The 12,615-nt window shown below is 35.7% G+C and overlaps 1 protein-coding gene across 2 annotated transcripts in view; it reads left to right on the top strand.

Moving 5' to 3' along the window:
* Positions 1 to 12,615, top strand: part of CCSER1 (coiled-coil serine rich protein 1) — a 715,197-nt gene that overhangs the window by 347,536 nt on the left and 355,046 nt on the right. Inside the window, exon 9 of one of the 2 annotated variants that reach the window (XM_070948724.1) lies at positions 5,402 to 5,668. The exons of the other annotated variant lie outside the window; for it this stretch is intronic. Within the exon in view, the coding sequence (XP_070804825.1) occupies positions 5,402 to 5,476 (75 nt within the window). The 3' untranslated portion in view covers positions 5,477 to 5,668. Of the gene's footprint in view, positions 1 to 5,401; positions 5,669 to 12,615 lie in introns of those variants that run through there. 2 annotated transcript variants of the gene reach the window in all.

Here is a 12,615-nt window from a genome sequence, read left to right as displayed (position 1 = left end):
TATATAAGATATGTTGGCCCACAGGATTTTATTGTCTGGTTGAAAACAATGGATGTTTAAAATCATGATGTATTGAAGATTTCGGTAGCATGTGCTTTAAAGTTTCATATACTAACATGAAACACAGTGGAGTTTTGTTATTTTCAGAAAGCTTTAAACAAATTCTTCCATTAAAGAATGAATTTGCAAGGTTGATTTGCTCAGTTTTTGTTCACCCTGAATTCAGACCTCATTTTGGTTTCTTATCAACATACAGGTTTTTTCCCCCCACTGATTATATTCCATTTTACTTCCTGCAAGAAAGAGATGACTTCAAGGGTACCTTAGACATCAGAGAAAGGAAATCTCTAAATAATCTAGATGTGGATAATTTAGGATATGTACATTTAAAGCTTAGAAACAAGTTAGTTTTTTTTAAAAAAAAATATTTGTGTTCCAAGACTGAAAGACATATTGAAATATTCACTATAATATACAATATTGTATATAAAAGTTTGATCATTTTCCTAAAATCTGCATCGTTAGTACATCCCCCCCCCCAAAGTGGATGCAAATGTTGGTAATCTCAGTATTTCCCAGCCAGGCTCATTTGTACCCCAGGCTAAAAAAATAATAATGATAATCTAGGCTACAAGATCTGATAAAGAATGGTAGTAATTCAAATGAAGAAACTATTTTAACATAGTAAAACTGAGGGGAAAATAATGGGATGGAAATGGAGAAAGGGCTTCATGTTTATCCAGATTCTAATACCATAAAAATGATTTTAATCAGTCAAATCTCTATGTTTATTCAGTAGCTATATATAAACATGAAAAACAAAGCTGATTTCTTCAACTAGAAGTGTCAGTTTAAGTTTCTTGTCCTTGCTTTATTTTATTTTTATTCAGATATTGCTTCAATAGAGAGATCTAGGTTTTATTTCTTTTTGGTCACTTGATTTATTAAAACGTGGAGAATAGGGAAACCATTGGGTTTCACTGCACTGGACGGCAAAAATGCATGTACTCATGAGGTAAATCTTACTTTGAGGCTTTCATGAGGGAACAGATGGGGGAGGTATATTCTCATATCCATTTGTTTTCCTACTTCTACAGCTGTGAATTTCTCACTTCACAACATGATGAAATATTTTGCTCTTATCTGTTGAAGAACAGCCAAATATTTGCTCTCAATTGTTACATGTTGTAAGGATTTTTTTTTTTAGATGGTTTAAGATGCATACTCAGTTTGATTTTGTCCATTATGAACCACAAGAGTCAAATGTGTGCTATAGACATGTTGAGGGAAAGAAATAAGTGGTAATAAATAGTAAATAGTTTCTGATAAAGCCACTTGGAATTGTTGCTGGTATTCTTGGAACCTTGGTGGGTGAATCTGGGTCACTCACTATCACATAAACCCAATATACTCCAGATTTTTTTGGGGGGGGGAGGAGGGGGAGAAAATGAGAGAAAAAACTGTGCACTCTTTTTAGCTCCTGGAGGAAAAAATGCAAATAAATCTAATCAGGAAAAATTAAGAACAAACAAAGAATATTGGTTTGCTTCTGGGCCCCAGCCAAATTCTCTGACAATTAAAGGATAGCTATTCAGTGCTTTGTGCATCCATATGTGCATACACTGGGAACATCGGAGTTTTTAAACCTATAAATGAAATTCTAAAACCGTCAAAAGTGTCTTTTTGCAGCCAAGCTCTAATTAACACATGCATTAGCACAGTTGCCACTGCTGTGCTTTCTGTCTGCTAATTTTTACTAAGTATTCCAAAATAGCTACTATTAGCAGGAGTCAACAACATGGCATCTGAAAAATGGCTCCTCTAATCCTACAGATGTGCATTGACTTAAGATTTACAGTTTTAACACTAAGGAGGAAAAACATGGCTGAATTTCTCCCTTTTTTCTTTTTCTTTTTTAACATAATTCACAAGCATAAAACAGCTCTTCTATAAATATAAGAGGTGTGGAAAGATTCATGGGCAAAAGCTGCCTATGATGGTTTCTCAAGATCTCCTTTGGCTTAATATTCATAAAAGCCACAATATGTCTTCAAACCGATAGAGAACCCTGTTTGTTGGAGCCTTGAAATTGGAATTCCATAGCCTAAACATTATGTGTCCCCTTCATTTATTTTGTCTTCAATTCCAGTCATCTTATCTGCTAGTAAACATGGCAGCAAGCAGGCAATATATTCTTGTAGACTCTGCAGCATAAATCTCTTAAAGCTAATGAGCTGTTCAACATAATGTACAGTTCAGCTCTTTTCTTCTTCTTCTTCTTTTCTTTCCCTGATGCCTGTAGCACATTTTCACAGCAAATTTTTAAAGGCTAGATGAACTGATACACCGCATTCCCTAGTGGTTCCCTAAAACTGACTGGAATATTTTGTCCTTCTCATCTGCTGGTCAAGGATCAAAATGTACTCTGATTCTCTTTACTTGTTTCTCAGAGTACCCATCTAGATGTCTCTGGTATATTCCCAAAGGAGAGGGAGGTAGGGGATGAGGTGAGAGAGAGAGAGAGATACACAAACAGAAATTGTACACAGACAAAAAATTTTAAAGGAAGTGGGAGCAACTATTTTCTTTAAAGCTAAATTTTAAACTTTGACCGCTTGGAATAAAAATCATCATGTTTTCCCCATTACACAGAGAAAGGGATAATAAGAGAGTATGTCCTGAGCACAAGAGTATGTAAACCTCTTCTTATTACTGTAAAAAGGAGTGAGCTCTTTTGTTATGCACAAACGTGGTACATTCGTTTTACTCATATATTTATAGATTCCAAATTTTTTGGTACAGTATCTATTTCAAAACTGCTTTTCCATTTTTAAACCATATTATTCTTTCAGCTGTTGCTAAGTACACTGAATGAAATTATCCAAGCAAGTTCAACAAACACACAGGCAACCCATCCTTCAGTGCCTCTCTTCCTCAAACCATTTTAGCAATATGGGTATAATACTAATAATGAACATTAACCCAGTAATAATGTGGCAAGTCCATATAATGCTTATATTTCTTCTATGATTTTATACTTCCATCATAGTGAAGTTGACAGCCAAGTTATTTCTAAGCATTTTTTAAAATGTCCAACAAGCATCTAAGCATCTATTATTTCTAAGCATTTTCTAAGATGGCCAGCAAATAAAAATATTTTATGGTCTTAGTCTTATCTTGATAGCTTAAAAACATGCTTAACATCTATTGATTTATTAATATATAGTTTTCCAACATTTAATTCTAAAATTCTTGCAAATAATTAATATCTACCTTAAAATATTATTTAATTTCTACTAAAACATACTGCACATTTATAATAATCCAAAACACATTTCATATCCAGGGCAATTAAGGTTAATTAGAAGTTCCTAGTCCATCTAGACTAAATTTGACATCAAGAGATATTTTAACCTTTCAAAATGCCCTGCCCGTTTGATGCAATCCCAGTTCCTTTTTTTTTTTAACAATTTTATGTTGTTGGGTTGTTTTTTTAAAAAAAACCTTGATTGAGAGTATGCCAATCTAAAGTATTAATGATCTTGTTAGTCCTGAATTTTTGAATAGGTAGTGGTGGTGATAAAGATGATTTACCTTTTTTTTTCAAATTAGGAACATATTAAAATACATATTTTTTCATGTGAATAAAAATCAAGATTTTATTTTAATCAGAACACTTTCCAAATATCTCTTGCAGCCTTTAATGCTAAAAATACTAAATAATTAGGGTTAAAAGAGAAATCAAATTTCTGCCATGATGTTGGAAGGGTCATCTAAATAATATTTACATTGGGTCTGTAATGGTTATTAGACTTGATCACTTGGGATCTGTACAGGAATAGAGGTAATATTATATGGCCAATGAAAAAACCTGGTGGTCAAAAACTTAAACTGATCCATCATCACATCACAAACTATAGTTAACGAAGCACTGAGTTTCTCTTTTCCATAGAAACCTTCTTAATAATTTATCAAAGACATATAATATTTTAGTAAGATTCATTTTTAAAACAGTTAACTTACCCTTTATTGAGATTTTTAATCATTATATTTTAGTCTTCAGAAGTAATGGCTTTTGATAAACATGTCCTCAATGAATTTATCCAATCCCTCCTTTAAGCCGTATCAGTTAATGGCTGTCATTACCTCTTGTGGCCATAAATTTCACAGGTTAGTTACCTGCTGTGTTAAGAACTGCTTCCTTTGCTTTGAATCACGTCCAGGCCAGTTTGAATGGACAGCTCCTTATCCTCATATTTCACTTTCTCTATGTTCTATACATCTTGATTATTTCTTCCTCAAGTATCTTTTTTTCTGAACTTTTTGTCTCAAATTTCTGTGTCTCTCCACATAGGAATACAGTTGCAACATCCTCATTATTTCGGATGCCCTCTTGACGCTTTTCCGCATTCTGTTCTATAATTATGTAAATGTGGTGACTAGAATACTACATAAGATGTAATGGATGCCCCTGATAATAACCATTACAGTCACTGTTAATTCCTTCTGCTATTCTGTATATATATATATATATTTCCCTTCTTCCAGTTAATCATCATTTTGTTTCAATATTTAAATCATATTGCCATCTCAAAATGCATAGTGGGTGATATTTATTCATATTTATTTGTCAGTTAATACATTTATATTTCTTCTGATTCTTAGATATATTTGACAATAAACATGAATATCCTTCCTTCCTTTCTTCCTTCCTTTCCTCCCTCCCTCCCTCCCTCCCTCCCTCTTGTGTTGTGTTTTACAAGGATACGTTCATGCTGCACTATTTCCATTCATTATAATGCCACCATGCAACCTGTTTGCAAGGCAGGCAGATCTCCCTAGATTGAAAATGGGGTTGTTCCCATTTTCACAGTCAATTAGTAAATCTGAGGCAACAATTAGATTCTCACTGAGGAATTCCTGCTACGTATTCTGTTAGATTTTAGCAACTCATTTGAAGTATCCAAAACATGTATGTTGAATACAATCAAATTTTCTTTGCATCAGTCAAGAGATTGAATTCCGAGCATAGGTAATTTATCATTTGTTAATTAACATTAATTAATTCAGTATACTTGATTATTATTATTTGTTAATTAACATTAATTAATTCATTATACTTGATTATCCCCTTGCTCTTTATCTTTCAATATGGGAGACCTCTTTTTTGGCATACTGATAGTGTTTTAGATGCCATTTTGATTATTATAGCACAATCCTACATGTTTTAATTATTATTTAAGTATTTATTGTTACAATTTCTTTAAAAAAATCAAATATTTTTAATGTAACCTTAAATTACAAAGGATTGGTAACACAAATGTTCTTTTATGTCTGTTGTCAATGATACATGGACCTTAATATTTGAGAGTTCATTTGACATTCTCTTCTTCTTTTTAAGGCCCTGTGGAATTCTTCATGTACTGACGGTTCAGTTTACAAACGTATCAGCATCTCATTGGTACCAACATTTTAACTGAATAAAATATGCTTGGATACAAGCTACATAGACCATTAATTTAATCCGCTCTTATTTGCCTGTGTAAAAAGGAACCTGTGTTGGCTTCATCTATTTAATGTCATCTCTGAGGGGCAGAGGGAAAAATCCTTCTTTAGCAACAATCACAAAATACTCCACACTATTCTCTCAGCTGCATTAAGCAATAATTGATCGATGATGACCAAATTTTGCAGAATTGAAATAAAATACAATTATACTTCTATTACTTGTGTACATTTTATTTAACCTTTGGGGCAAGAATATTAGAGATAGTTTTATGACCACGACTTCTATAAAGGTGGGATAATATAACCTGCCTTGGACAGCAATGTGATGCAAGGGAAATTGTGACATGCAAGAACTGATGCTAGGTACATTGATTCTTTCAAGATTGAATGTTAAATCAAGCAGGGACATCTAGGGGTAACAAAACAGCTTGCATAAGAACTAACACTCTGGATCCTTCACATTTAAGAGTAAACATACAGCCAAATTTATTGTTGCTGGTGCAAACATAATAAATAAATAAACAAACAAACAAACAAACAAACAAACAAATAATTCAATGTTAATCATATATAACAACTTTATCCATGATAACCTTTAATGATCTGCCAATCAACTGGAGGAAGTTGTCTGTGGTTCCTCTTCCTCTCCAGCAAAGTTTCTACAATATGGCAGCCAAATGTCGATTTTGGCTTTATTTATTGTTTTGCATACAAAAATACAGAAATATTGAGGTCTGATCAAAACTGGATCTGCAAAGTGCAGGAAATTCACAGTCCCGACAGTTCAGATGAATATAAGTTTATTGCATGCTAAAGCTCTCCAGAAGAATCTGAACTGCTAATGGTCAAAGCAAATTGGTGGTAGATTGGTGGTCAATGGAATTCAAGGTGGGCTGGACTTAGATCTCTTCTGGGTGTGAAGGGACTTGAGACTGATGACGCATTTGACCTCTCCCTTGGGCTCAGCCTGATCATCTCCTACAGAGTCAGATGATTCCTTCCTTTAGCCCTTTTTATCCAGGGCCAAAGACATGCTGTTGAAGCAATTCTACTTTATGATCATTTTTGTGACCTCACTACACATCTGGAAATGAGATAGGCATCCATTAGTAACCCTTTGGTGTGGGTTTGAATGATATTGAATGATACTCAGATTTTTTTGCTCGTTTGTTTAATTTTGTCTGGTTCTCAGAGATTGCCTAGACAAGTCCCTACATTTTTCTTGGCAAAGTTTTTCAGAAGTGATTTACTATTCCCTTCTTCCTAGAACTGAAAGAGTATGACTGGACCAAGGTCAGCAGCTTGCTTCGTGCCTAAGATGCAACTAGAATTCATGGCCTTGGGGTTTCTATCCTGATGCCTTAATCACTACACTAACCATAGTTCGGGTAAATTAAATTACAAAAGTGGTTTTTATTTTCTTTTTATGACCTTGTAATTCCTATATCAGAGTAGAGTTGAGATGACTGGGTGGAACTGAGTGTTTACTGGCCGGATGCCCTTCCTGATGCCTATGTGGAGTTCTCAGCAGATCTTTTCCCTTTGTGCCTGGATAGAGAAGCATCTGTTGCTGCCTAGGATTGAACTCTCAACCTTCCAACTGGGAGGCAAGAGTCTTCACCTTTATGCCACCTCATTCCATTTAATCATAGTCTCAGCTGGGGTCTAAAGTTTAGGTATTCTTTTAAAACCATTTTTAATATACCATCTAGTAGATGTTTCAAGAACTATTAAACTATTAAAAAAAACACATAGAAAGAAAAACAGAAGGTATACATTTCAAGGTGAAGAAGAGGGAAGAAACTTTTAGATTTGTTTATTCTGAATTAAATACATTCCATGATATTTTAACATATAAACATGATTCTCTAATTACAGTAAGAGATGATAGTTGATAATACAAAGAAGAAAATTCTTTATCCTCATCATTTTAAAACAACTACCATATTTTTCGGAGTATAAGAAGCTCTGGACTATAAGACGCACCTACCTTTTTTGGTGAAGAAAACAAGAAAAAGAAATCTGCCTCTGCCTCCCAGCAATTTTGCTTTTTTGCAGCAAACAGCATATAGCCTGCTATACTTTCATTTTCATTTTCAGCATAGCTTGATTAGCACAAGAAAAAAAAAAATCTGCTCCCAGCAATTTACCTCCTTGCAGCAAGCAGCAGAGGCCCTCACAAAACACCTGAGAGCAAAGAAGCTGAAAGTCGGGAGGCAGATCCAACGGACCATCAACTTGTGCTAATTAGGCTGTGCTGAAGCTGAAATGGGCTGTTTGCTGCTTGCTGCAAGGAGGTAAATTGCTGGGACGCAGAAGCCAAAGGGTGGGGGACAGTAGGTAGGCGGGGCTACATTCGGTGTATAAGACACACCTAAATTTTCACCCCCTTTTAGGGGGGAAAAAGGTGTGTCTCATACTCTGAAAAATACGGTATATTTGAGAGCCTGCAGATCAGAATTATCCACCAAATGGTGCCACACAATCATCTAGTTGCCAAAAGATAATATTGGAGAAAATGATTCTGTGGTATGAAATTTAAAAGCCCATTCAGAAGAACTCTGTTCTTTCTTTTTCTTTTTGTTTTCCCTAATACAATTCTAATAGGACTGATTGAGGACAAGAAATAAAAGTATTTCCACCCCCACCCCCACTTTTAAAATATTAACATCTTGGTTATCATTATGATGTAAAACATGAGTAGAGTATTGCATAAACTCCCAAGGTAGCTTAAGAGTCATATTTTCAGTCTGAACCCCAAATCGAAATGTTTAATCTTGAGATAATAATGTGACGATGTATTTAATACATTCATGTTCTTTAACCTCTCACTAAACCTCTATGAAAGCACGAATTAGTAAGTCATAATTCAAGTTCTTAGTCAGACAAATCTTCTAAAGGTTTATATCCCTCCTAGTTATTTTAAAAGAATTTGATGCAGACAATTTGGTGCGTAAAATGTCACTGTGACCCTTTCAAAGCTCTATTTTGGCTCTGTGCGTGTCTGTGTTACATCAAGTATAACTCTATCCGTATGGGGACAGTTGCTTACTGGGAAAATGAATCACGAATGAAGGCGAATATATGTGTTCCAGCATATCATTGCAGGATCCAATATGGGTTGGTCACCGAAACCAGAGATTTAATCATCCAAGCCCATCGTCTGGGAATTTCTCTCTAGCAGAGAGGATTCACTCCAGCATGAATCTGAAAACTCAGAAGATTAAATCTCTGGTCCCAATGCCTGATGCAGATTGGATCCTGCAAGATGAACTTCATTCTTTCTTATTGATTACAAAAATAGGAACAAGATGGAAGGACTAAAAAATACCCCAACCAGTGGTGGAATTCAATTTTTTTTACTACTGGTTCTGTGGGCATGGCTTGGTGGGCATGGTGTGGCTTGGTGGGCATGGCAGGGGAAGGATACTGCAAAATCTCCATTCCCATCCCACTCCAGGGGAAAGATACTGCAAATCCCCATTCCCTCCCCACTCCAGGGGAAGGATACTGCAAAATCCCCATCTCCCCCCCACCACACTCCAGGGGTAGGATATTGCAAAATCTCCATTCCCACCCCATTCTGGGGCCAGCCAGAGGTGGTATTTGCCGGTTCTCCGAACTGCTCAAAATTTCCACTACCGGTTCTCCAGAACCTGTCAGAACCTGCTGGATTTCCCCCCTGGCATGATTGCTGTTCACATTATTAAAGTGGCCAAGAAGAAAATAGTTTATGTTTTGCACTGCAAAACTCCTTATGAAATATTTCCCGTTGCTTCTAGGCATTTGCAATAAAAAGCACAGAGCTTCCTCTAAGATTATAGTAGATCTTTTAAGCACTCTCATCTCAGAGAGAGTTCCACCAAACTCAACGGGGTGTACTTAACAGCTCAGTTTGATTAGATTGTGGTGTTGATCTGCCTCTTCCTATATTTTATGTTTGTTTATCTTACCTTTTCCACTTCCTATTTCAGTGTAAAAAAATCCATTTGAAGTGCTTTAAAGTCTTTGGGAAAACTTAAATATTTTTACTGTTATATAGTGGGGATAACGAAAGCAAATAAATAAAAACTGGCAGCAAGCAAATCCTTTTATGCTGAAAACTGGTTTCCTGCTGAGTTAGTGGGTGCTGTTTGTTTTGATCAAGTAATTTAAAGGATGCCTTAATTGGATTTTTAAAATATGTTTGGTTTTTTTTTTACTATTATTATTATTGGCAGCTCCTTAAGCACCATGTAATAATGGAAAGAGGAGATAGTAGATAAAAGTAGTAAGATAACTTTCTTGGTTATTGATTGATTGCCAATTAAATTGAGATGTTGGATTGTTGCTTCTATATCAGGGGTGCTATTCACTTACCTTCACTACCGGTTTGCAAATGTGAACACATGCATCACCTCCTTGCATGCACAGAGCCTTCCGTGCATGTGCAAATCGTAAAAAAAGGGGACGTGATGACATCGGGGTGGGTGGGTGGAGCCTCCCACAGCCGTTTCTACCAGTTCTCCCAAACTGGATAGAACCGGCTGAATATCACCACTGTTCTAGATGCATATGGTGAAAAACTGAACAAAATTTTACCAAGAGACGCTGAAGGATGGATAGGTAATAGAAACAATTCCTCAATGACTTTTACAAGTTATTTGAATACTTTCCATTTGTTATGTTCCTGTTCTTTTTCTGCCTCCCGAAACCATCAGCTTGTTCTGGAGCACTGTATAGGATGTAAAATAGTGGTATAACATCCATTATTAATAGCAAGCTCCACCTTTAATAAATATCACTGAATATATTTTCCCAGGAGAAATTAAGCAAAATGAATAGAGATTATTAATAGGGGATTTATTTATGGCTCTAACTTAATGTGCAACATTTATATGCAATGCTATTGATAGTCCTACTTTCATTAGAATAAGTAGCATTTTCAAAAGTGTCTGAAATAGAAGTAAAGGAAACTGAGATTTTGCTAAGTTTCCTACACTCTGGAAATATAGGTAGTCCTTATATAGTGACCTTTATTGGGACCAACAACTCAGTTGTTAACCCAAGTGAAAAGAGTGGCTGCACTTATGATTTTTAATACAATGCCTATAGATATAGATATAGATGTAGATATAGATATAGATATAGATAGATAGATTAGATACAGATACAGATACAGATACAGATACAGATACAGATATAGATATAGATATAGATATAGATATAGATATAGATATAGATATAGATGATATAGATATAGGTTTGTTTCTACTTAGAAATCCTGTGGATGAAAAGGCTATGTGCTTCTTTCATTAAACTTAAAATAAAACACTTATAGATTTACAAGAAAAATGAATCACTGTGGCTGGGTTATTATCTTCTAGCTATGAAGTTCCTTTTATTCATCCAGCATTTTTTTGTAATAAAAGCTAAAACTAAAATATGGGATCCTATGGCAGACCTTGGTTTTTCTCCCCATTGATCTCTAAATATTACTCAGAAGAACTGTCAGGGTTCCAAGGAACACCCTCAACGAAAGAAGACTCCAAGGCTAGAAGTTCCTCAAAGTTCCATTTTATTAGAGATGTCATATTGGCACACCTGGGAAAACCCGAAACTGAAAGTTTCTGGGTTTTCCCCACCCAAAAGAAAGTCCAAGCCTCTTCCCCTGCACCCAAATGTCCATCACATGGTCCAATCAATGCACCATCCCAACTGGAGATGCCTCCTATTCACACCACTCCAGGTGAAGGGCCGAATGTCCTTGACTCTCTGAGAAAGGAATGTTATTTTGACTAGATAACCCTGCAACTCTATGCAATCCCCTCTCCCAGTTTCCCACAGCACTAAATGTGGCAGCCCTGAAGATCCAATGAAAAATTTGGCCTCCATGGCTGACAAGAACATTTGCTATTATTTCCATTCTTCCTGAACTACACAAGGTACTTTGGTCTCAGAGTATGAGAAGTTCCACATTGTACATCAGAATTAATATATGTAATACTTTCAGCACGCTTTACAGTACAGACACGCAAAACAGAACTTAGAAGAATGTTATTCTATCAGCATAGAATATCTATCATACTCTCTGTAGCTTATATAACACAAGTAATATATAATGGGAAAGTTACCATAAGGTTCACTTTGATCTGTTTTTTCTTGCCTGTTAACCGCATGTCAACTGTGTAGCATATATACATTTTAATTTACTCAGTTTTATAATTCATGTATTCATTTTTCAGTAACCTAAGTTCCTGCTTGCAAAGTACAAAATGGAACATCAACATTAATGATCTAACAGGAAGATTGAACAATAAACTGGTAGATTATAAAAACAAATTTTGGTCAAGAATGCATTGTTTTGAAGAAAAAACACACATTGAAATACAGTGCATTTGGATGGCTTAAGAAGCAGCATAAAAATAGTAAATGATACCAAAGTAAGTTTTAAAATTTAATATCAGATTTAATTAACTTTATTAAGTTATACTTGCTTTGTGAGTGGTATATAATGTAGCTTATGTAAAGCCATTAAGTAAAGAACTGGGGACTGGTAAACACATGGACATATGTTTTATTTGCGACTTAATGACTTATAAGAGTGGGAACGGATGCCTTTCTGTCTGTGATGACATGCCCTTTAGAAATTACAGTATATGACATTAAGGTAAACGCTCAATTCTTTCATTCTTTACCCGCCCATGAGCTTTAAATAAGAAGTTTTAGAACTTTCAAATGAATATGGATATTTTCCTCTCCACAAAGAAACTTTGGGGAGACTATTGCAACCATGTCTTTGAATCCAAGCCTAGCAGAACTTTGCATTAAACTATGAGGCTGCTAATTACTCAATTGTGCTATAGAGCCAAAGCTATCTTTTATTGAGCAAAGGGAAGGCTTGGCAGCTCATCATTTTGAAGAGCTCTAGCACAGGGGTGGGTTCTACTTACCTTTACTACCGGCTCGCAACGGGGCCGTGCGGGTGCGCTCACTTTACTCTCTCTTGCGCACGCACTTTTGCACATGCGCAGAAGCGTCCTGATGATGGCGGGGTTGGCAGGCAGAGCCTCCCGCCGGTTTTATTACCGGTTCTTGTGAACCGGTCCGAACCGGGGGCAACCCACC

This window comes from Pituophis catenifer, unplaced genomic scaffold (assembly GCF_029215685.1).
Source record: "Pituophis catenifer annectens isolate HBS135680 unplaced genomic scaffold, rPitCat1.0.hap2 SCAF_8, whole genome shotgun sequence".
In the NCBI taxonomy this organism is placed as follows: domain Eukaryota; kingdom Metazoa; phylum Chordata; class Lepidosauria; order Squamata; family Colubridae; genus Pituophis; species Pituophis catenifer.
The sequence above is the reverse complement of the archived record's forward strand: the minus strand, read 5'-3'. Positions and strand labels throughout refer to the sequence as shown.